This window comes from Paroedura picta, chromosome 7 (assembly GCF_049243985.1).
Source record: "Paroedura picta isolate Pp20150507F chromosome 7, Ppicta_v3.0, whole genome shotgun sequence".
Classification (NCBI taxonomy): domain Eukaryota; kingdom Metazoa; phylum Chordata; class Lepidosauria; order Squamata; family Gekkonidae; genus Paroedura; species Paroedura picta.
The window spans coordinates 112,071,195-112,095,456 of record NC_135375.1 but is presented as its reverse complement, the minus strand read 5'-3'; the positions used below and the strand labels follow the sequence as shown (position 1 = coordinate 112,095,456).

Genomic DNA, 24,262 nt, shown 5'->3' with positions numbered 1-24,262 from the left:
GTCTGGGCCATCGAAGTCAGGCTAGACAAACAGATTTCCCATTGCCTGCCTCTGCAGAGCAATGTGGGACTTACCTAGTGGTCTCCCCTCCAAGTGCTAAGCAGGAATGACCCTGCTTAGCTTCTGAGATCTGATGAGGTTAGGCAAGCCTGGACTATCCAGGTCAAGGCACACTGTGCTGCAGGAACACCACATTGCACAAAGTGCTCTTAAACCTTCCCGGTGACTTTGGTGCGGCTTCCCCCTGAATGTTAACAGCGCGCTGCCTTTGCCAGATACCTGTTAACAAAAGTTGAGCTTGTTAAATTATGCAGGCGTCTTTATCATCGTCCTCTTTCTCCTCCTCCTCCATCTACTTACCAGTCTGTATATCTTTAACCTAGAGAGCCGTTCTGTCATTTACCACCTTCCTCAGCAAAAGGTCATCCATTTAGAATAAAGGCATCCATAAATAAAGGAGAATGGGGACAGCAATATTCTGTGAAAGTCAAAGCAAGGTGTTCTGAGAGGGCAGGGAGAGGAAAGGAAAGAGAAATTATTATCTGGGAAATAACGGGGATGCGTGTGACAACCAGAAAAACACAGCATCCATAAGTCTCGATGGTCATGAGGCATTTGCAAATGTTTACTGTCTGTGCTGAAGTGAAGAACAGAGAGAATGACTTTGATTAATCTGATCCAAAAACACAGAAGGGGCTTCTGCACCCTTTAAATGTAGGGCCTTGCCAGGTAAATGCAAGCTGAATATTCCAGCATCTGGCTCGCATTTTAAAATACTTCTTTGGGAATCCCAAAAAGTGGATTCACCACCCTAAAAAGCGCTGGTGACCGGAGAGCAACCTCCGGGCAACCAGCAGAAGAAAGGCATGGAGTCTCAAACACTCTAATTTTGTCCGCAGCATCCTGCCCTCACTCCTGCCTCCCTCTCCCTTGTTCCCGGGGACGAGAATTACTTTTTTGAAAATGGCGAACTTCCTGGAGCGATGAATAGGCGGACATGCGTGTAGGCGATGCCAGAAATAAAATAAAATTTCATTCAATATAGTGTGCCTCTCTAAAGTTTTCTCCCCCACCCCCAAATCAGGAACAATATTAATTTACTCATTTGTCAAAGAACTCGGCTGCTTCTGCTTCAGCTGCCGTGGAAGTCAATGGCGCCATAGACTATAATGAGAACGTCAGCATTCCTGCCTTTCCCGGGGCCTGGGGGTGGGGCTTTGTGGTACATCCTCCAAACTTTCAGGGTAGCTCCTGGAGGATCTTCTCTGACTCCCTTCCAAATTTAAAAATGGTTGGTCCAAGGGGTCCATGTCTAGGGGCTCCCGAAGAGTCATCTCCATTGGATATAATGGAGGGATGGGGGCACCCTCTTTGAGAACCCCTAGATGTGAACCCCTTGGAGCAATCATTTTGAAATTTGGAGGGGAGTTAGGGAAGGGCCTCCCAGACCTACCCTCAAAGTTTGGAACCAGTAGCTCAACCCCCCACCCTCCTGGCTCTGGGACAGGCGGGAATGCCGACATTCTCATTATATTGTATGGCACCATTGACTTCCATGGACGCCGAAGTGGCCTACTCATGATCCCATAAGGGGTGGCGTTCAAAAGCACTATGCATCTATGATTCAATGCATAGGCATTGCAACAGAGAAGTATGATTTTAAAAAATTATCAGGCATATTGCAGGACCTTTAAACTGCGTCAGTATATAGAGGAAGGGGATTGGTTGCCTGAATTGATTGACAGGCAGAGGTGCGGTGCATATAAGGCACATTGCTCTCTTCCGCCTCTCCCAGCAGTAGGTGAGGAGGGTAAGACGCGCAAAAAGAGGGCAGACAAAGGCAAGACAGCAAATAGGTGAGGAAGGTTGTGGTGGGGGGCGATATAATGTTGCACTTTGCCATTCTGCGGGCGTGATTTTACTAATGTGTGGAAATGCTCAGACTCTTGGGTAGATTCAGATGAGTAACCATGTTTGTCTCAAGTCCACATGATGCTGTCTATGAATTTGCTTCTAATTTACTCTCTCCTTATATCTGTACTCTTATGATCCCTGTTCTGTCTGAGGAAGTGTGCACACCTTGAATAAATTTTTGTTGGTCTTAAGAGAGAACAAAATATCGTGATAAGGACTGATCATGCTCCAGGAGGCACAGAATGTTGAAAGCAGCTGAACATTACCAGGGGGACAGAGAGAGAGACTGGCAAACCCAAAGCCCTAAGAGCTTTATGGTATCCTTTATGGAGGGAGGGATCTAGAGTCAAAACGTTCTCTCCAGGACTGGAGCCGCTGGCAGGGCATGGGAGGTGCACTTACTGGAAATTAACCCAACATGCCTACCTAACCCGGAAGTGTTATTTACACATTGGGAATGGGGGGGAACAACACTGGCTTTTGGGCAAAATCTCTATGGTAGAATTATTGTGCTATTGATACTAAATGTACTATTGCTAATTTATTCGAGGCCCTATTATTTCCTTTTTGCTTTGTTCCTTATTCCTCCTCAAGGTTGTACTGCTCTGAGTCTTTGACCTCCATTTTTGGCGTGTTTAGCAGAGAGAGCAGCCCAGCCCAGCAGAGGCATCCTCTGGGATCTTTCGAACTCAAGACCAGCCACTGCAACCCTATATGTCTGACATATATTATATGAAGCCTTCCCGCTGTTCAGATTCAGGGCAGCCTACTTGCCCTTGTGCTACTGTACTACGGTGGGAGGAATGAAAGCGTCCCACTCTGTTCCCTCTTCCCCTATAGATCCCACACAATTAAAAAACTAAATTATATCACTCTGATAAAGCTAATTTCAATGCATTTCAGATTGCATGTGGGGCGGGAGGACGAACATCAAAATCAGTACACCCCTTTTTTAAAGACAGATGAATGCAGTGGCTGTTAAGTTTTAATTTTCTCTTATCTGCTGCTACCATTCCAATTTTTTAAAAAATTGTACAGAATACAATGTGATTTGCCCGGAATACTGTTAGTCAGCACATGCAAGCAGAGAGAAGCAAGCAGATATAAGTATTATTTTTCTGATGACACCTCTTTGTCATCATTTCCATATACATGCTGAATGTCTTTAATTGCTTGTATGTCCTTCTACGGTCTTGCACTTAACAGAGGGTTTTAAAAAACTGCATTTCCTTTCTGCTGAAGGAGACACCTTTGCAAGGACAGATTCTTTGGGCTCTTTTGCAATTGGGAGCGGGACAAGGTTTCAGCCTGCAGGGTGACCACCTCTGCTGTAGCTTAACAACTTGCCTGTCTCCTAACAAAGGAGGAGGCCCTGATCCACCTTGTTGGAGTGGTGCAGAGGAAAGGAGCTGGGGTGGGTGGGGGTCCAAAAGTCAGCTTTGTCAAAAGCTGCAGTCCTGTTCTTACCTACATGCAACCTCTGCTGATCCCAGCTCATTAATCCAAGCGGAGTGCCGTCTTGACCCTGGCACCTTTCCTTTGAAGTGCGATGTCCTCTGCTGCATGAGGAAATAATTTGCTGCCTGATTCAATGAGCCATCGGTAGAGCCAGCAGACCCAATGACATGTGAGAATATTAACCTCCTACCTTGAAGAGCTGTGAATCTTGAGAGGCAGTCTATAATTCACCCGGCACTCCTGAGCTTTACCTCTCTGTCTTTCTGCCTGTCTCTCCTCTCCTGGGTTTGAGAGACTCTGACACATACACACACACACACACACACAGCCTCAGTTGGAGGAGAGCCTTGCTTGCCTTCAGCATTCACTTATTCTCTTTTCTTCAGCAGAGGGAGCTTTCCCAGAGTTTCCCAGGAACCAGTTAATTTAATCAGGTTGCTGTGCTGAAAAATTATGATGAAAACCTGCAAATGGGAATGAATCACATGCCTTGAGAGAAATGAGTGTCCGTGCAAAGTTCTGGACGACACGGGCATTATTTAATACGACTTATTTATGTTGATTGCTGATTGAGACTATGAGGGGTTGTTGTGTTTTTTTGAGGGGGACCAGTCCTGCAGATCCCTTATCTGGGGAGTTGAGGGGGGGAATAATATCATTTGTTTCATAATATTTCTACCTCCTTTCATTTGAAATATGGTGTTAGAGGAGAGTTTTATCGAGCCAGTGGAGAGCCAAAAAGGCAAACAGCTGGGTTCTAGAAGCCTGAAATCTCCCTAGAATGGTCTTTCTCAACTTTTTACCATTGAGAAACCTCAGAAACATTCTTCAGGCTTCGAGAAACCCCAGAAGTGGTGTGAGGTGCAGAATATGGTTGGGAAACAGAGCTGTGGACACGCCCACCTGGGGCCCCTCCCCTCTCCATCCCCTTCAGGCCTATCATTGGCCTTTTTTTGGGGGGGGGGTCAACATGATCATATATGGCCTTACCACACAATAAATGTTTAACAAATTTAAAAAATATATTAACAACTAATTCGAGAAACCCTTCCAGGGCTGTAGTCCATGGACATCTGCAGGGCTGCAGTTTGACTACCCCTGCTCTAGAGCAAGGGTAGTCAACCTGTGGTCCTCCAGATGTCCATGGACTACAATTCCCTTGGGGTTTCATAAAACCCTGGTTGAGAAGCCTGCACTAGAAGCTAAAAATGACTACGCTGAGGGTATTGTACTTTGGTCACATTATGAGAAGTCACTAGAAAAGACAGTAATGCTAAGAAAAGTTGGAAGTTGCAGGAAAAGAGAACTGAGCATGAGATGGATGGACTCAACCAAGGAGGTCACAAGGGCCGCCAGTTGGCAAAACCTGCACAGGGCTGTGAGCAAGAGGATGCTTTCGAGGTCTTTAATTCCCGAGGTCACTAGGAGCTGGATCTACTTGATGGCACTCAACACACATAGGTGCACACATTCCGGACACCCTGTTCCCACACTGGAGTCTCCTCAAGATGGGCAGCCATGTTAGCCTGTCTGGAGAAGTAGAAATGAGCAAACATCCAACAGCACCACAAAGACAAATACAATTTGTGGCATGGGCCCATTATGCACGGCCGCCGAAACGGCGATTTCGGGTCACATGGAAAATGCGGAGGGGGAAGACACGACGCACAGTGGTTATGCACAGGGTGGGGCACGACGGCGGCAAAACCCAGAGTAACCGATTATGCATGCGGCGATCTGGGCACCACTTCTGGTTGTGCCCCGGTCACCCGGAAGCTGTGCTTTCTTCCACGTTTCGCTAACGCGGCTTTTTCGGCAGCATGCACCGAAGCTGCGGCTGGTTGCAGCCGGCTCCGTGCGTTATCGGTGATTTTAGTCGCTGCCATTCCACCCCGAATGTGCGCTAAAACCCCCGTGCATAATGGGTCATGGAGGGGCTTCCTGAGCCACTGCTGTCTTCTTCAGTCACCTTGGTATGCAATTATAAGATACCGTGAACCGCACTACTAATAATTACATACATTATAAGGCCATCCACAAGAAGATAGTTTTATTGTTTTATTACCTAATTTATAATAATGTAATATGGTTTTTGAATCTGCTGTTCACCAGCCCGAGATGACAAGGCCGAGAGGGGCTGTATAAAAATTAAATGATAAATAAATTAAAATAAAATTTGCAAAATATCCCGTTAATAATACAAAACAGAGAAGCTCTGTCTGAAATTTGGAATAAGCAGCGATTTGCAATGTCAGCTTTGTTATTTAATAGATGTGAAACTCAGGATGCTTAAGGAACAAGACGCTGTTAAGGAATGTTGCAAAACTTGTCCACATTCACAAAAACAGCCCAGGTTTACGCATGAGAGATTCGTTAGCATGCAAGAAAAAATTGCTGTTAACAGAAGCAGGGTTCAGAATCCATAAAAGAGGTAATATTAGCTGTAATTGTGTATGTAATTAATAGTTTAGTGTGATTCATTAGCGAGCCTGAGAAGTCGGAGGCTTGTCCTAATAGTAATACTGGAAGGCTAAGCCACAAAAAAAAAATTACAAAATGAATCGTTAAAGCATAAATTAAAAACTCTGGCTGTATTTTGAACAAGCTGTCATATAAGACAGATATCAATGGATGAAGATGTCAGCTCTGTTATTTAATATTTACTACAATGGTTCATGATGCTCCTCTCTATGCAATAATCTCCTTTCATGTAGAAATCTAGAACGGCAGAGGATGGCCTAGATGAGAACCAGTTTTGTTGACATCTTAATTTGACTTGTCAGAAGTTTCTGTGAATATGGGGAAGCCCTCACAAATAGCCTTCCCTGTGTGCAGACTGAAGAGGTAGCAGACTCTGGTTTCATCTACAGCTGTGGTTCTCAACCTTCCTAATGGCACGACCCTTTATTACAGTTCAGTTAGTATTTTTTTTATTACAGTTCAGTTAGTACAGAGCCAGTTTGGTGTAGTGGTTAGGAGGGTAGACTTCTAATCTGGCCAGCCGGGTTCGATTCTGCACTCCCCCACATGCAGCCAGCTGGGTGACCTTGGGCTCACCACGGCACTGATAAAGCTGACCAAGCGGTGATATCAGGGCTCTCTCAGCCTCACCCACCTCGCAGGGTGTCTGTTGTAGGGAGAGGAAAGGGAAGGCAACTGTAAGCCACTTTGAGACTCCTTCGGGTAGAGAAAAGCGGCATATAAGAATCAACTCTTCTTCTTCTTCTTCTTCTTCTTCTTCTTCTTCTTCTTCTTCTTCTTCTTCTTCTTCTTCTTCTTCTGTTATGTTATGTTATGGTGACCCCCAACCATATAATTATACAAGTGTTCTTTCACAGAAATTAAACCCAAACTGACCAATAGTGTGAAGATGCGTTGTTCATGATTGTATATAAATTGGGTTTTTCCCAGGGCCTGCCCATCTTGCTCTTTTCCGCTGCTCCAGACAGACGAATGCTCTATCTCAATCTACCCCAAAGGGCTGTTCTGTGGATGTGCCCCCCCCCCTGGCCAAGCTGCTTGCCCTGCTGCAACCCCCTGTGAAAGGGTCATTTGACCCTCAAAGGGGGTCCCGACCCCCAGGTTGAGAACCACTGGTGTACTGGAACACAAATCCTCATCCAAATGCCTTGGTGGCAGTGCTACCCTCGTCCCTCCTGGTCAGCATCAACAGGCATCTCCCGTCAGTGCCTCTAGTCTTCAGAGCGCCTGTGTGGCATGAAATTGCACAAGGGGCATCCAAGAAAATGCTGGTTTTAAGCACTTAAGAAGAGACTCTCATTGACTTCTCCATTTAATAATGGTTGTAGTAGTTAAAAATGGCGTCACCTACATTAATTCTCCAGTTTTAGAGCTGCCCTCGGCCACATTTGTAAGCCAAATATCTTATGAGCAGGCAGCTAAATATATATATCAGCTGAGTGAGGCAATAATGGGGAGGATAGTGAATCCATAAAATGCACCTTAACTACTCGTTTCCACTCAGGAGGAGTAGAGCTATTGCCGCTGAAATCAACATCCCCAGATTTTATGTTCGGTCAAATGCCTATCTCTCCGCTTCTGTTTCTCTTACTCTATGGTAGTGGAATAAAATTGGAATCGGAATTGGAGTTGGAGACCACTAGCATCTCAGAGGCATCCAGGATGTACGTTTTTGTGAGTCAAAGCTCACTTTGTCATATACAACGTAAGCTTATACACTGGAGAATTGTGTTGGTCTTGGGGGCTGTGTTGTCAGATCCCTCCCTGACCACTGGTGGGGGAGAGCAAGGTCTAGGGATGGGGTCTAGGGGGGACATGTACCTCAATGGTTACAATGCCACTGAGTCCACCTTCCAAAGTAACCATCTTCTCCAGGGGATCCCTCGGTCCCACCTGGAGGCTGGCATTCCTACTTCAAGGTGCTACTGGGCTCTGTTTCTGTGGCTCCTGAGCTGCTGTTTTTGGTGCATTCTTTAAATCATTGGCATTTGCAACCTGTGTTTCAATTTTAAAAAATCTCAATAAAAGTACAATAAAATCATGAAAAAACAACTAACAAGAATGCCTATACACCCACATTTTAACAAATTGTCAAAGATCTTGCCTCAGCAGAATTTTTGCTGCAGAAAATGGCCAATGAATTGACCAGACTGCTTGACTGTACCACAATTGGGAATTCCATGCAAATGTTCTGTGGCTGGAGTGCTTTAGGACACTAGTCCCCAATCCCTGGTTCAGGGACCTGGACCGATCCGGGGATCAGTCGGTACCGGGCTGCAGCTCCTTCTGCCCTGCCACTCTGCCACTGGCTCACCTTTGGTGCTCTCCAGCGGCCGCCATGGCTGGGGCTCCCCCTCAGTGTGGCATTGCGCAGCTGCTGCTGGCAGCGCCCCCTAGTGGGCAGCGGGATGTCAGAGGTGCCAGTGGGAAAGCAAGCGGAGCAGGGGCTCTGGCAGTGGTGGAGACGTCCCTCGGCAAAAGACTACCCCCCCCTGGCCTCCGTAAAATTGTCAAGTTTTGACAAGGTTGGGGACCACTGCTTTAGGAGAACCTAGGATAAAGATGCATTAATGGGATGAGGGATGAGACAGTCCATGGATGTAGTCCATGGATGAGACAGACTGTACCTCTTCAGGAAGGTCAGAGGCAAACAAAATGCAGCTCTCACAGTAAAAACTGTTAAAATTTAGTGTGGAAACGTTTTGACAACCAGTAAACCTCAAAAGTGGTGATGTTGAGCTCCAGCTGTTAACACAGTTATAAGTCCACATACAGACACAAATTCACACAAAAAAGTTGCAAGACTTGGATTTTCGCATAAGTTGCATATTCAGGCAAATGGGCATTTCCTTTCCTTGAACCATTTCCGTGACAGCGTCACTCCTGGTTAATACTTGGAGGGGAGACCTTAGAGGAAGGTAATGGCCGACCACCTCTGAGCATCTCTTACCTTGACATGAATGACACAGACTAGCCCAAATTCATTAGATCTCAGAATCCCAGATGGGGTGGCCCGGGGCAGTATTTGGATGGGGACACCAAGGAATAGCAAGGGTGCTACGCAGAGGCCAGAAGTGGGGAACTACCTCTCTCCTTTGAGGGTGCCAGAAGACTCCTTTTTGTAGTGCATGGGGTATTATACGTGGAAGACAGCATGTACCTTCACAGCATCCCTGTAGCTTCATGTGTATGGCAGGACTTCCTGTTATTAGGGAAAGGGGCCATGGCTGAGTGGTGGAGTGTCTGCTTTGTATGCAAGAGGTCTCACAAAGGCCTGGGTGGCTTGTTTATCTTAATGGACAAGACGGAGAGGGAACAAGACGGCAGCCAGAGCAGTCACCTGGAAGCTATACTCCCTCCTGCATTGTGTTTCAAGACATTTAACAGACAAAAACAGAGCACAGGAAACTTGAGTGAGCGAGACGTGGACGAGGTCAGGAGAATCGTGTTCACGATGCTGAGCATGGGACTTGGATGCCTCCTGGCAGGTTTTAATTCCCCAAAGTGGAATATGGTTACTACTCTCATATTTCATGGTGTAGGCCTTGATTCACCAAGTTGGAATAAGGAACAATGGAATCCCAGTCGGTTTTCAATGTCTTACATTCCAATTGTCAAATGTGGGCTCATCTGCAGATACTTAAGTCTCCAGATTGGGCCCACACGAATAGAAAATAGATACTTCTGCCAAATTGGGGGGACCTCTCAGGTTTGCAGAAAAATCTGAAAACTCTCCAGAAACCTTAACATGATATTGGGGGGTTTAAATCACCCCCAACCACCCAAAAAAGAGCACTGTGTGCGCATGTTCTATGGTGGAGCTCCAGGTCTGGCTGCAGCAGTGGCTGGGAGCACATGGGGCCCAATTCAGCAATGTGCGGAATGGCAGATAAGTGGGCAGATAAGCAGATGTGGTTAGAGGATCGTGGCCCTCCCATGAGTGCTGTGGGCTGTGCTTGCCATGTAGAAGTCCGTATATTTTATTTCTCATTTCTTTTCTATGGATTCAAACTCCTCCTCCACATGAATCTAGCTGGGTGACCTTGGGCCAGTCACAGTTCTTTCAGGGCTCTCTGCCTTACCTTCCTCACAGGGTGTCTGTTGTAGAAAGAGGAAGGAAAGGCGATTGTAAGCCTTGAAACTCCTTTCGGTATTAAAATTACAGGGTGCAAAAAACCAGCTCTGTTTATTCTAAAATCTTGGTGCATTCCGTTTACACTTAAATGTAGCCGAAGTCTTACCTTTTGTAAACACTATTCATTTAACGTTCTGCATGACATCGTAAACAATCCGCAAGACTCCCGCGAAATTCCAGCGACAATCAGAATGTTATAGCACTTAGGGGGAAATCCAGAAAAGTGAATTCCCCCTGGAAAAACTAGTACATGTCTAAGCACAAGCTGCAAGACATGTGCATTCTCAAAATAGCGGTAGAAAAAATGTCCCTCCATAACTCTCGCCCCTGAGCTTCTGGAGACGCGATTGCCATTTCCCCCCCTTAAACCGGCGAAAGCAACAAATAAGCGAGGCTTCTCCGGCTGAAGTCCCTCCACAAGCAATTCAGAAGTGCTTAACAGTAAAACAAAGCTCCCTTCTGCAATTGTCTTTAAAGTTCCTGAGCACAATACAGCCCCCTGTTCGACACTGCCCATAATTTCGGCCAGAAATAGCACCCATGGGGGAGGGGATTTTTTTTTAACTTGAAGAGCATGTAAACCATTAACCGCCAGCTCCTACACCAGCAAAAAAGATCTTGAGACAACAAATGAACAAATACTCGTTGCTACTGGTGTTTTCGGGTTTTTCAAAAACAGTTTTTAAAGGGAAAGGGGCTTTTGGGGAGCATGAACACAACAGTTCATTGGCTGTTCTGTTTGATTGACGGCCAGGGACGGGAAGAAGCATGGAAAAATATCGCCTCCTTTGTTGCGATTCCGGCGAGACTGGAAACCTGTGGAGAATGAATAGACTGCTACTGGGACTTTAGTATTCCACTAGAATTGAAGATGTGCGGAATGATGAAATCCCACTATTAAATATAGCGTTTCTGCATACTGCTAACATTTAGCAACTTTGGTCATTGTGCGGAATGGCCCCTTGTATTCACTTGTTTTATTGTATCGACATTCCTTCCTGTGAATTGCTGAGTGCCGTCTTGGAGAAAAGCATTTTGCCTCCTGCTAGGTTGATGAAATGGTCTAGCTGTCATGTGATAGGTTGGCCGGGCAAAACGGTGACCAATTCAGTGTTCTTTAAATTGACCTTTAAATTTTAGAAAAGCTTTCCTATTTGGTGTCTTTAATTTGTTACCCCCAGACAATACAAGTTCATTGGGACATCCCAAACCTCTGCTGTATATATGATGAGAAGGGAAAGAAGGAAGGTGCTGTTATTTGGAATGAGTCAGACGTCTTAATTAAACGTCTATTAAATATGTGTTGATTGAAGCTCCCAAATTAACAACTGTCTTTCAGACATTTGGTTTGTGTTTTGCTTTGGCGGACACAGCGTATCTGCTTCTGCTGCTGCTTTTTCAAAGGCCCCGGGCAGAAGTGATTCCTGCCAGGTGAGATCTTCACCTCTTGACTTCATTTACGTACCATATTTCTCTCCATATGCCCCTCCCCATCAAAGGGCTTCTGTTCATCTTCTCTCTTCCCTTCCATCCCACAACAGCCCTGTGAGGCTGGTTCGGCTGAGCAGGAGGGACTGGCTGCATGTCAGGAAGATCCCATGACCTGAGTGGTGAGTTGAACCAGGCCCATCTCCCAGAGGCTTGTCTAGCATGCTAACCACTACACCACTACACCACACAGGGTTGGCACGTTCTTGGAGATTTGAGGGTGGGGCATGGGGTTGGTAAAAGCCTCTTGTGGCGCAGGGTGGCAAAGCAGCCAACATGCTGTCTGAAGCTGTCTGCCCATGAGGCTGGGAGTTCAATCCCAGCAGCCAGCTCAAGGTTGACTCAGCCTTCCATCCTTCCGAGGTCGGTAAAACGAGTACCCAGCTTGCTGGGGGGTAAACGGTAATGACTGGGGAAGGCACTGGCAAACCACCCCGTATTGAGTCTGCCATGAAAACGCTAGGGGGCGTCACCCCAAGGGTCAGACATGACTTGGTGCTTGCACAGGGGACACCTTTACCTTTCTACCATGAGGTGGGTGGATTCTGGGGAAGGTAGAAACCTCAGTAGGTTATATTGCCCTAGTGTCCCCCCACCAGAGCAGCCCCTTTCTTCAGAATGGCGCTGGCTGCTTCCGGCGTGAACGGTCGCTTTGGACGCCAAAGTGCCCAACCCAGCTTGGAGGGAAATCTGACCTTGAGTGGAAGAGCTTGTAAGAAAACTGCGGTGTTCCAAAGGCCTGCTTTTTGCCATCTCGGATCCGTGGCGTCAGGTGGGCAGGGGCCTTGGAGGGCCAGCTCAGCGCACTGTTTTTGTAAGCTAATGAGGGCGACGCGTGAGCCATGGGCAATGATGCCGTGATATTAGCTGTGACAGGGAGCTTGATCATAATTATCTTAACGAGGAGAGGGTTAATTACAGTGGAAACTCCAAAGTTCTTTCTCTTGGAATCAGGCAGGGCTGAATGCGTCGGGAGGTTCTTGTCATTTTGATGAGGCGCTGGCCCCGGCAATCTCCCGGCGACATCTGGCGCTCCTTGGGGAGTGGACGCGTGAGGCTGCCTGGCTGCCTGGCTGGCTGCCTGGCTGGCCCATGAGGGAAAGGAGACGGTACCTGTGGGGTGAGGGAACGGGATGCTTTTCACGTTGTTAGGATGCGGCACGCTTGAGCGATATTGACCGACCCTCTGAGCCACCTGGGGATGACCTCTACCTGGCAAGCCCTGGGCGGCATTGGTGGCATTCAGCCTCCGCTCTCTTTCTGCTAATTCACTAAGACAGGCAGAAGGTCCTTTGCTAGGAGCCGAGAGCTTTCCCTTGACCACTCTCGAGTTCTGCTCTTGTTTTAACACTCGGAACCCGTTGAGAGCAGAAGCAGGCCCAGGTAGTGGTGCCCAAAGGCACAGGTGACCTTAAAAGAGGATTGGATAGATCCATGCGGGTAGGTCTGTCAGTGGCACTAAGCCACGGTTGTTGGCCCTACAGAGGAGCTGGCTGGCCGCTGTGTGAGACAGGAGGCTGGACTAGGTGGACCCTCCCTGGTCTGATCCAGCAGGGCTTTTCTGAGGTTCCTATCAGGGGAAGGCCTCTGCCTGTCTGCCCTGTTGCTGGCTCTCCAAAGGAACTGACAGGAGGCTGGTCTAGATGGATCCTTTCTGGCCTGATCCAGCAGGGCTCTTCTGATGTTCTTAAGCTATACACTAACATCCAGCAGAAACAGTGAGGATAATCCCTTCTCCGTAAATAGTGTTTCTCAGCTGTAGTTCTTGAAACCCTCTAGAAATACACTTGGCTTTAGAATCTCCTGGGCATAAGCTTGTAGTTAGATACAATCCCTACTCAGTACTTGGAAACTGAGGCATGTGGCAGTTGTAGGAATTGACGGCGCTAACTCAAGACTGTATTGTTCTGGAAAGTGGGACTTTGGGTTCCGAATCCTAAAGACGTGGGGAAAGAAAAATTAGGTTACATATGCTTATTCCTCTGATACAACATCCGTGTTGTGGCCATCAGGATCGGGGTGGTGACCCACAAGGCAGTCAGACAAAAATGGCATGTAAACCACAAGCTGAAAGCCAAGATCCTCCCATGTGTGCATCTCACATACAGATAACCATAGTTCCAAAGTCTCTTCCTTTCCCCCTTTGGAAAGCTATTCGGGTCAGAGAAACTGGGAGTGGAGATGCAGCCAGGGATCTTTTCGTGTGTTTGTGTGTGCATATGCGATGCTGTCACTTGCAGCTCTCCCGTCCTGGGTCCAGGGCTCTGCAAACATCACTGGTTCACATTGTAGAGGGGATAATCTGACCCCTCCTTCCATGCAAACACATCTGAAAGGAAAACAACGTTTTGAGGCCAGGGGTACCTTTAAGACCAACCGAGTTTTATTCGTGTACATGCATATTTCTTCATATATGCATAAAACTTGGTTGCTCCTAAAGGTGGACTCAGGTATCTGAAGAAGTGTGCGTGCACATGAGAGCTTATACCAGAATTAATTGGTGATCCTGAAGGTGCCTGACTGGACCTTCTGCTGCTTCAGACCAACATGACAGCTTTCCCTGAATACATCTGAAAGGAATGAACCTTAAGCAGGATCTGTGTGGGATGGCTTGTTTCCTAAATCAGGGGTAGTCAACCTGTGGTCCTCCAGATGTTCATGGACTACAATTCCCACAAGCCCCTGCCAGCAAACGCTGGCAAGGGCTCATGGGAATTGTAGTCCATGAACATCTGGAGGACCACAGGTTGACTACCCCTGCCCTAAATGTGCTCTAGCTCAGGGGTAGTCAACCTGTGGTCTTCCAGATGTCCATGGACTACAATTCCCATGAGCCCCTATTAGCATTTCCTGGCAGGGGCTCATGGGAATTGTAGTCCATGGACATCTGGAGGACCACAGGTTGACTACCCCTGCTCTAGCTCATTCCCCACAGATGACAAATGACATCAAAATTCAGAAGCGACTCTGCAGTATAACTAGAGCTAGATCCGAGCCACTGTGGGCAAAGGGAGAATGGGCATTTTACCCAGCATGCTTTGCAGCAGCCTGAGCTCTTTTCCCTCCAGGCCAGGTACTCAGTCATTAAAACAGCAGAAGTCCTCCACCATGTTTACGATTGTCACCATGTTTAAAATTGGCCTCACACCCCCCAAGTATTTTTATCTCTCCCTTTCCCCATTTCTCTTTCAGTTAGCCTAACTCGAACAAGATCAACTCAACAACTTTTTTCGTTTGCCTTAATAAAGATATCGCCATCTCCATATATACTAAAAAAAAAAAATCCAGAGCATGACTCCTAACGTTGGTTCCATTGCCAAAAGAACAGCTCAAGTCCTGAGTAGGTGTGTGGATGGAATTGTGAAAAGGACATTTCTCTGATCCTGCCTGGAAATTTAGCAGCCGTTCTAGCTCAGCTTCCCCTCTGGAGGGCAAGGGCCTGCCGGAATCAGGGACTCCCGGCTTGAGTCCCGAGGACTTTCTCTGACTCCCACGGGACGCTGCCTTGTCTTATGTTCCCCTCCCTGCAGTTTTGGGTGCCTGATTTATTCCTCTTGCCAGTTGCTGACTGGTTTGCAGATCCTCACGCTCTGAGCCTTCTACTTGCCTAGCATAACTCAGGGGCCGTGTATATATTCTGGGCCTGACACACACCAGACTCCCAGCCAGGCCGATTCACAAATCTCCTCTTAGCATCCCATCAGGCTCCGTGGTGCTGACAGGCAGGCGGCCTTTGCTGAACTCCCCTTGGCAAGCAGAGAGAGTGATCTAAAGGTTTATGGCTGTATTTTTTTTTAATATATATAAAATTTAGAAACTCTGGCAATAAATTGAGGACTGGATGTAATCCACTACTAACTATTTATATAGAGGGCTGAGTGTTTAAAGGGGCAGTTACCAGCTGGCTTTTCGTGTAAACCAAAACCAACAATCGTAGCTGCAAATTGAATTTGCTGCTCCTTCCCGTCATTCGGCTTTTGAAGAGTCACCGTGATTGTCTTGTTCTAATTAGGGCTGCAGGGACCTCAGTGGGGTACAAGGCCACAGAGTCCACCCCCCCAGGGCAGCCATTTTCTCCAGAGGGACTGATCTACCTCTCTAGTATTGGGATTAGCTGAGATCTTGGGGGATCCCCAGGTCCCACCTGGAGGCTGGCATCCATCCCTCCTGTTTCTGAACTTTGGCAATTATAGTTCGGCAGTACAGATCCCAGATTCTGTAGCAACAAGAAGTCAAATGCTACAAGATGACTTTGTCGAACTCAGCATAATTCTGTGTGCCATAATGTATTGTGCAGAGAAACTTTTCCAGTCGGGAGTTGGTTGGACAATTAAAAAAACTGGAAAGAGCAGGACATTTGCAGGCATGGAATAGCAGTATAAAGCTTTCTAAATCCTCTTCACCCCAGTTCTTGAGCCCTTTGATATCTTTAGAGACTTTGGATGTTGCTGAAGCCTACTGGGGAAAAAAATCGGATGATACACGAGTTGTAGGGATTAAAGTGTATTGCTTTTGGGGAGCAATCCTAGGTGAGTCTACTCAGAAGTAAGCCCAGTCTAATTACATGGGGCTGACTCCCAGGAAACTGCCTTTGGGATTTCATCACTGAACACCTGAAATGGATAAAATAAGAGTCGTTGTGCAGAAATCACCAGTCAACCTTTGTTTCTTCCAGAAATCCCAAAGGGCTGAAAAAGCCTAGTTCTGTTTTGTTTTTTAAATGTAAATTGTAAACTTCCCACAGGATAGTTGCGCTTTCCTCATCGCGGATCTGCCTGATACGCAGGAAACTTGTGCGTTGCCCATGGAGCTGGCCAAACTGGCTCTCCAGACATCCATGGACTACTATTCCCATGAGCCCCTGCCTGCTCATTGTAGTCCATGGACATCTGGAGAACCACATTTTGGCCTCCCGGATGTGGATCGCTGGGGACCATGTGCTCTCTGGGACTGTAGCCTGGTGCTAAAAGAGCTACTTTTTAGCCAGTAGCACTGTACTGACCGACAACATTCGAGAAGCAAAGCTCCCTTTGTTGGAATGAGTCAGGATCTGGATCCCTGAGCCCTTGTATTCCAGCCAGAGGGTAAGAGGGCTGTTACAAAGAAGGGACTCTGGACGTAAAGGCAGAGGAGGGCCTAGGAGAAAGAGCAGAAAATGAGCACCTGGTGGTACCTTATCTTCCCTTTCAAAAAAAAAAAAAAAAGAAACCGCAGAAATATTTTGTAATATTTTCATCCCTTTAAATCAGGGGTAGTCAAACTGCGGCCCCCCAGATGTCCATGGACTACAATTCCCAGAAGCATTCGCTGGCAGGGGCTCCTGGGAATTGTAGTCCATGGACATCTGGAGGGCCGCAGTTTGACTACCCCTGCTTTAAATATATGCTGCTCCAGTGTGGCTGGAACCCACAGAGTTAAGTCAGTCTTGAGAAGCAGAATCTCCCCAGGTTAAGGCATCGCTTGAAGGCTGCCTCTTTGATTTCTCTTCCGTGAAGATAGACCCAGGTTGGCAGCCCTGTTGGTCTGAAGTAGCAGAACAAATTTAAGTCCAGTGGCACTTTTCAGACCAGCAAATTTCTATTCAAAGTATGAGCTTTCATGTGCATGCGCACATTTATTGTATCCGAGGAAGCGTGCGCGCACACAAAAGCTCATCCCTTGAATAAAACTTGGTTGGTCTAAAAGGTGCCCATGGACTCTAGATTTGTCCCTTTGATTCCCCCCTCCACTTTGTTGCTGTGCATTTTTTTAGAGCACCTCGCCAGACTCCCCTCCCCTGGCCCCGAGTTTGAATTTTGCACAGGATGGATAAAGAGTAGTTTGCACTTTTTCTAAAGTGGGCACCACCCCCCCAACCCCCAGACATTAATACCCAACTCTGTCCCTAACAGAGCATTTCTTCTGTGGACCTGGAAGCAGGGTAGGGATGAGGGAGGCCATAATTCCCTTCCGTATAAATGTCATCGGATAATGAATAAATAGTATAGACTTGCGTCTCCCTGATTCATCACATTCCGTGAAATAGCAAGGAGATAAAAGGATGATCCGTCCCCTCCTGGTAGCTCAGCTGTCAAGTCCTGCAGGCTCAGCAAAGCCATTTGTCCGCGGCGTCTTGGTGCCAACCTGCCTCCCTGGGTGCTCCATGTCCCACGCCCATCTTACTTGATTAATGCCAAGAACCTTCGCCCTCCCCACCCCGCACTGGCCAGGGCCAGCAGAACTTGCAAAGCGATAAAATTAAGAGTTAACCTCGAGGCGGGTGCCCCAAGAAAGCCTCTTGCATTCCTTTCTCGTAGATTCCTTAATTGGCTGCCAGATGCCTGCATGTTTACAACCCTGAGAGCCGGGCTTCCAGGCTGGAAAGATTTTGCTTCTTGGTTGTTGTCGTTTTTTTAAAATATATTTTTTTCTCCTGATGGTCAAGCTGGCCAGGTGAAAATACCATCTTTTGTTTCGAGTTCTGGAGCAGCTCTCAAACACTACACATTTTGCTTCAAAATAAATCCACGACCACAACAGAAAAGAGAGAGAGAGCAAACTAAGTAGTTATTTTTCTTTTTTCTTTAAAAAAAAATGTAAATGGAGAAAGAAAAAATAATTCCCTTAGATTTCCCCCCCCTCCCCTGTAGCTTTTATATCTATCGGGTAGCTGCCAAGACACAATTCTTGAAGTTGTATTTATTATTGTTAGTGGGGTATGATATTGCATGGCAGAAATGATGGATGACAACTTAAATTTGTGTCCAGGGAATGAAGGTGAACTGTGACAGAGTTATTTATCTTGGGAATGGAGGTTAGGGTCAGGCAAGGCGGGGTGCCTGAAGGCACAAGACATTGACAAATTCATCCTGCGGGCCTCCTCTCTGAAACCTTTTGTTGGAGATCCTGGCTACTCACTAAGTGACCCCCATCCTTCATCCTGCCACCCGGGGAGGGATGAGTCTCTCGGCCGGCACTCCCTTTGCCACTAATTCTTGTCATTCAGTCCTCCCGACAGGACTGAACCAAAATTCTTCCCCGCTCCTTGAAAAGGAAGGCTAAAATATTTATTTCCACTCATGATGGCCTCCCTGATTTAGTGGTGTGTAATTTCCCCCCCTCGCCTTTGTCGTTGCAGGTCGCTGGAAGGACTGGAGGCGTTTTGCGGCTTGGAAGAGCTGATCTTGGACAACAATCTCCTTGGGAATGACCTCCGGTTGCCCAGGCTACCGCACCTCCACACCCTTATGCTCAACAAGAACCAAATATCCTTCCTGGAGGGGGAGGGGAAGGGGATGAGAACCCCCCCCCCAAAAAAAAAATGTCAGAGTGTGCTTATGGGTCAGCCAAATTAAAGTACGGGGGATAGCGTTCCTAGGCGGGCAAAACATTCTCCCTCTTTTCTCTTGTCACACAGAATGCGCCACCGCAATGGATGGCGGGCCATTCATAAACGAAGTGTCTCCTTGCATCTTCCTGTTGCTCCCATTTCTTTTTTTGTAGCCTGAGCCTGAAGTTTATGGCTCTGAAGGAATCTTTGTTAATAGACTGAGCGGGGGGAAAGAGCCGCCAGCTTGCCTGGGAAGGGCTCCCATCTCGCCCGGGTTCTGTGCCAGGCTGACCTCTAGTGGAATTGAGTGAGCACTGAAACGAGAGCGCAGCGTTGGCTTTCCCGGAAGGAATGCTTTGGGAAGAAATAGATTTCTGGAGGGACTGGGGGGCTGCAGCTGCTCAAGGGGCTAGGCTGAAACAAGCTCCCCCCTGGAGAGATGGAGGCCCTGTAATGGGCACAGAGGGCCTATGCAGGGGAGAGAGCTGGTTCTGCTTCCCGGCTCCAAACGGGAGCACGGCGGGCATGATCCTTATCCTGCAACCGTTGAAGAGAGGCCTCGATCCCTGTTGTTGGTAGACCACAATTCCTGGAGTTCTGCATTCTGAGGCCAACAGAAACCCCACATAAAAACCAAAGCCACTTTCCCTTTCAGCTGTAGCTTCGCTTCATATTCCTGGCAGAAAACTTTTCCGTTGTGTGTTTTGTCTTATGCTGTTCAGGGAACTTGTTAGGAACTGTTTTAGGGCAGAACCGTTTCCCGCCAGAAGTGGCCCACCTGGCAAATTGCTATAGAGCAGGGGTAGTCAAACTGCGGCCCTCCAGATGTCCATGGACTACAATTCCCAGGAACCCCTGCCAGCGAATGCTCATGGGAATTGTAGTCCAGGGACATCTGGAGGGCCACAGTTTGACTACCCCTACTATAGAGGGTCTTTTCTGATGAGGCAAAATTCTAAATCATTTGCAGATCCCTGAATGTGAAACGATATTTTTGACACCGTTTCCTTGGCATTGATGTATGTCATGAAGGATAGTAATGATGCTAATCATAAGAATGCTGATATTAAGCCATTAAGGAGAAGATTAGATTGTTCTAAACTCTTCTCATGTACATCAGTAATCCTGGGAACTATTCCAGTAAGCAAGATCAGTGTTACCGGTTAGGAATGGAGACTGAGAGACCCTGTGTACACCCTGAATGGGAGAGGATTGACCATTAAGGCCACCATGAAGAACCCTAGTGGGCCAATGTCAAGGGGGGTTCCCCCCTGCCCGTGGCCTCTGTGGTCCCGAGTGAGACTCATCTGATGCTGGTGCCCCTGTGCATGATGGATGAAAGCAGCCACTGGGGGCCAAAGAGCCTTGTGACACTCCAATTGGGTGTCACCACCAACACTTCTCCTGGAAGCCATTGTCCTCCGCCTTCTGTGAGGTGTGCGTGGGGAGTGGGGTGGGTACAAAAGCAGAACTCGTATCCTATGTGAATCAGGCAACCTCTTCTTCTTCCCTCCCTCCCTTTCCCCTCCCTCAAGAGGACCCTTTTGGCCTCCCAACCCTCCCCAGTAGCTATGGTGGCACGCAGAAGGTCCCAGGTTCAGTTCCTAGCACCTTCAAGTAAAAAGGACCAAACAGGAGGTGAAGGGAAAGTCCTCTGCCTGGGATCCTGCCAATCAGAGTAGACAGGACTGATCTTGATGGCCCATTGGTCTGATTTGGTAGAAGGCAGGTTCATGTGAGTGGCCTCCTAGGATATACCTTTGGCTGTCAAAGTTTACTGATTACCCATTGCTGAGAGGCCATACAGAGAACAGGGGGGGACAAAGTCTCTCCAAGAAACAAGATGGGACTGGATCCTTACTTTGTCTTCTGAATTTATTTGTATTTAGTTGAAATAGTTGTGCCAGTTTTCCACCCAATCAGGTCCACAAGGCGGTAAGACATTAAAATGTTTAAGCGCTTGTAAATGCAGTTAGGATTATAAAATAATCCATTTAAACATAGGTAACCAACACTTGAAAGCGGGCCAGTAACCACAACTGGGGATAGGCCAGACAAAACGAAACGGTCTTGGAGATGCTGGTAGAGGGAGACAGAGCGCACACTGCAAATAATTGAAAGCGGTGCGTTTTGTACACACATACACAAAAGTTTCTGAAGGGCTCACACACAATTCATAGTGGGTAACCAGGTCAGAAAGGCTGTGAGTGAAGTGAACCCCATGCAAGCTGAGCAATAGGTAAGGGGATTGGGATAAACCTCCAGGGAGAAGACCCACCAAGGAAGCCCAGGTTCACCACACAGAGGCAAGCAGTGACAAACATCTCTTGCCTTGAAAACCTCATGAACGGTCATCATAAGCCAGCTGTGACTTGAAGGCATAGTCTACTACCAGAACATCTGCAGGGGCCTCTCCTTTACCCTCCCCTGGTCTGTTTTGCTCTTCAGCAGCATTGGCGGCTATGCTTTTGCATAGCAAGGTAGTGGCTGAATGTTTCTTGAAAGCTGAAATTAACCTCTTGGGCCCCATAGATATTATCCAAAGTGTACAGAAAGCAAATTGACCAAATCACTAGGCAGCTGAACCTCCAGTTAACAGTGTTCAGCCTTAGGTGGGGGGGGGGGATAAAATTAATATATATTGTGCTTCACTTTGTATTTTGTAATTCGTTCAAAGCAATATGTTTTAAAGGGACGGTGTTTAGAAAAAGGGCAAAGTTCAAATCCACTGGCACCCTTAAGACCACAAAATCTTGTTTGTTTGTTTGTTCAATCAGTGAATTTATTTATTTACTAGGGGCCAAGCCTGTTGCATTCAGGAACACAACAGGCGCTAGATTGGGGGGTGGGTTGGAAGAACTCTGCAGATGGCCTCCCCCTCCCCCCAGGACCTGGAAAGGCTGCAGGCAGCTGTTAGGGTGGCTTGGTCTTCTAGGGGCAAGGCACCCTGCCAGGGAGCTCCAAGGCCCAGGGCTGGAGGCTCCCAGGCAGAGAACTCACCAGCAGGGGCAGCTCTCACGCAGCAGGGATCTGTAGCCTCTGAGCCTCGGTGGGAAGTGGAAGGAGGAGGGGTGGTCAGGGGTGGGGGACGGAAGGTGATTGGCTGGCTGCTGGACAGACAGGCCAGCCGATTGGAGGAGGAGGCACTTGGGGGCGGGACAGTAGCCCTGAGTGAGTGTTAAGCACTGAGTGGCTTTTAAGCCATGGGACACATTCCTCCTCCAAACCCTTACCAGAAATATTAAGTGGAAGAGATAGGCCTCTGCCAGCCAACTCATGGTAGCTAACAATTCATTAAAAATAAAATACAGCAATAAGTAAATAATAAACATTAAACAGTCCTTGAATGCACCTCGAATAACACATTCATTCATTCATTCATTCATTCATTCATTCATTCATTCATTCATTCATTTATATACCACCGCTTTATTGGTCCTATCGATCCCTCTGGACCTGAACTTTGTTCTGCTTCACACCACCCTGTCTGCCACCTGAATCTGGTGGAATGAGATCCCGGATGAACTGAGGGCCCTGGCAGAGCTATCACAGTTCCACAAGTCCTGTAAAACAGAGCTCTTCCACCAGGCATTTGTTTGAGGCCGGTTTGAGAGAGAGCTCCCCCCCCCCCTCCAGTGCTCCGATGACCTACTCTGTCATCCCTGTTGGCAGCAGTGGATAAGACCAGCAGTAATGTACTTAAAGTACACGTAGAACAGTGCTACCTAGATATCGGGTGGGGGATTTTACAGTCTGAGTAGTTCAGCAGTGGAATAGGCTGCCTAAGGTGGTGGTGAGCTCCCCCTCACTGGTAGTCTTCAAGCAGCAGCTGGACATATACTTTTCATGGATGCTTTAGGTGGATCCTGCGTTGAGCAGGGGGTTGGACTAGATGTCCTCGATGGCCCCTTCCAATGCTATCATTTTAATAGTATTTGCATTTGGAGGGACTTGGACCCCCACAGGAGTTTGGTGAATCAGCCTCTGCTTAATAGCCAAAAGTGCAGCCCTGTATTTATTTGAAATATGTGTGAATATCTACATCCTTCCCCCCACTCTGTTTGGTCACAAGGCATCTAAGAACAGAATCCGAACCCTTAACATACGCATTTAAAATCCAGTAATGACAACGGAAGCCAGCTAAGTTTAAAACTTTATTTATTTGCTTCATTCATACTCGACATTCTCCCCTTCTGGGTACTCCAGAAGTTATTTGATATTCTTAAATATTTGTGTCCCGCTTTTCTTTGTCATTCAGCGCAGCCTAAAATAGTAGTTAGAAACATTTCCCATTTAAAATCAACAATGAAATAGCAAAACCTCAAATCTTTCCCCTCCCCCTTTGAAAGACGGCTGCTAGGCCACACTTCCCGAAAATGGCAGAACCTCTGGAAGATGTCCAAGGATCACCCAAGGCTCACTCCAAGGCCCACCCTCATCTCTTCAGGGTCCCCATTCAATAGGGCAGTAGTCATGATGGCCAAAGCCCAGGCACTGCTAGGGTTGTGCGGTTCGCTGGCTGAAGTGGCCGTTCCAGCCCAAAGCAGTGCTGGCTGCTTCAGGCTGGAACAGCTGCTTCGGTCGCCGAACCGCTCAACCCTACTGGTCACTCTGAGTAGTGGGGTAGCCAACAGATAATAACAAAACCAACAGTATTTCATGTGTATACCGCCCCTCCCCATACGGGCTCAGGGTGGTTCACAACAATAAAAACATCCCATTGAATAATCCAAACCACACCACCAAAATTCATATGAATCCCAACACCACCAAAATCAATTCTGGGTTTAATTAAAATAAAACTTTTCAGAACAACAGAGGGGTTTTTGTTTGTTTGTTTGTTTGTCTTTTTACAACTTTCTAGAAGGTCACTCAACGATGAGACCAGACAAGCTATGTTAGTGGGTGTCTTTGGTCAGATGGTTCAGATGGTTGTCTTGGTTCAGATGGTTGACTGATGGCTGTCGTTGGCTCCACCATTCCTCTCTTCCAATTGATCGTCATGACAGCTCCTTCCCTATCACCCTCATGTCCTCGAGGGATTTGGCAGCTGGCTCAGTTGGAGTCTGGTGGAACAGTACCTTATGGGAAAGGCTGGGGCATGAGAACATGTTGGCAGAAGACATGTCTCACATTTCCTTGGAACATCTACCAAGCTGTTGATATCTGGAAAGTGGAGGAAGGAGTCAGGAGTCCTCTGGGCGGCTTAGTCTCCCCAACCCCATCAGCGGCTATCATGTTGTCAAACCTGATAGTCCTACTGCTCGGTGTACAGATTAAAGGTCTGGTCAGGTGTTACTTTCCCGCGCAGGTAGCTGTGCAGAATCACCGTGTAAGTTGAGCAGCACTTGAAAGAGATGAGAATTAAACAACAACAACAAATGCTTTGAAACCCTGAAGTCAGGCCCTCAGGTATTGTGTGCCTGTCGGCGACAACCAACCCATCTGCTAAGCTTTATAACAGGTTCTCTGCATTT

The 24,262-nt window shown here is 47.4% G+C and overlaps 1 protein-coding gene across 3 annotated transcripts in view; it reads left to right on the top strand.

Moving 5' to 3' along the window:
• The window catches only part of LRMDA (leucine rich melanocyte differentiation associated), a 941,975-nt gene that overhangs the window by 504,231 nt on the left and 413,482 nt on the right, over positions 1–24,262 (top strand). For all 3 annotated transcript variants that reach the window (XM_077345966.1, XM_077345968.1, XM_077345967.1), the window contains one exon: positions 18,594–18,722. In XM_077345966.1, the coding sequence (XP_077202081.1) occupies positions 18,594–18,722 (129 nt within the window). The remainder of the gene's footprint in view (positions 1–18,593; positions 18,723–24,262) is intronic.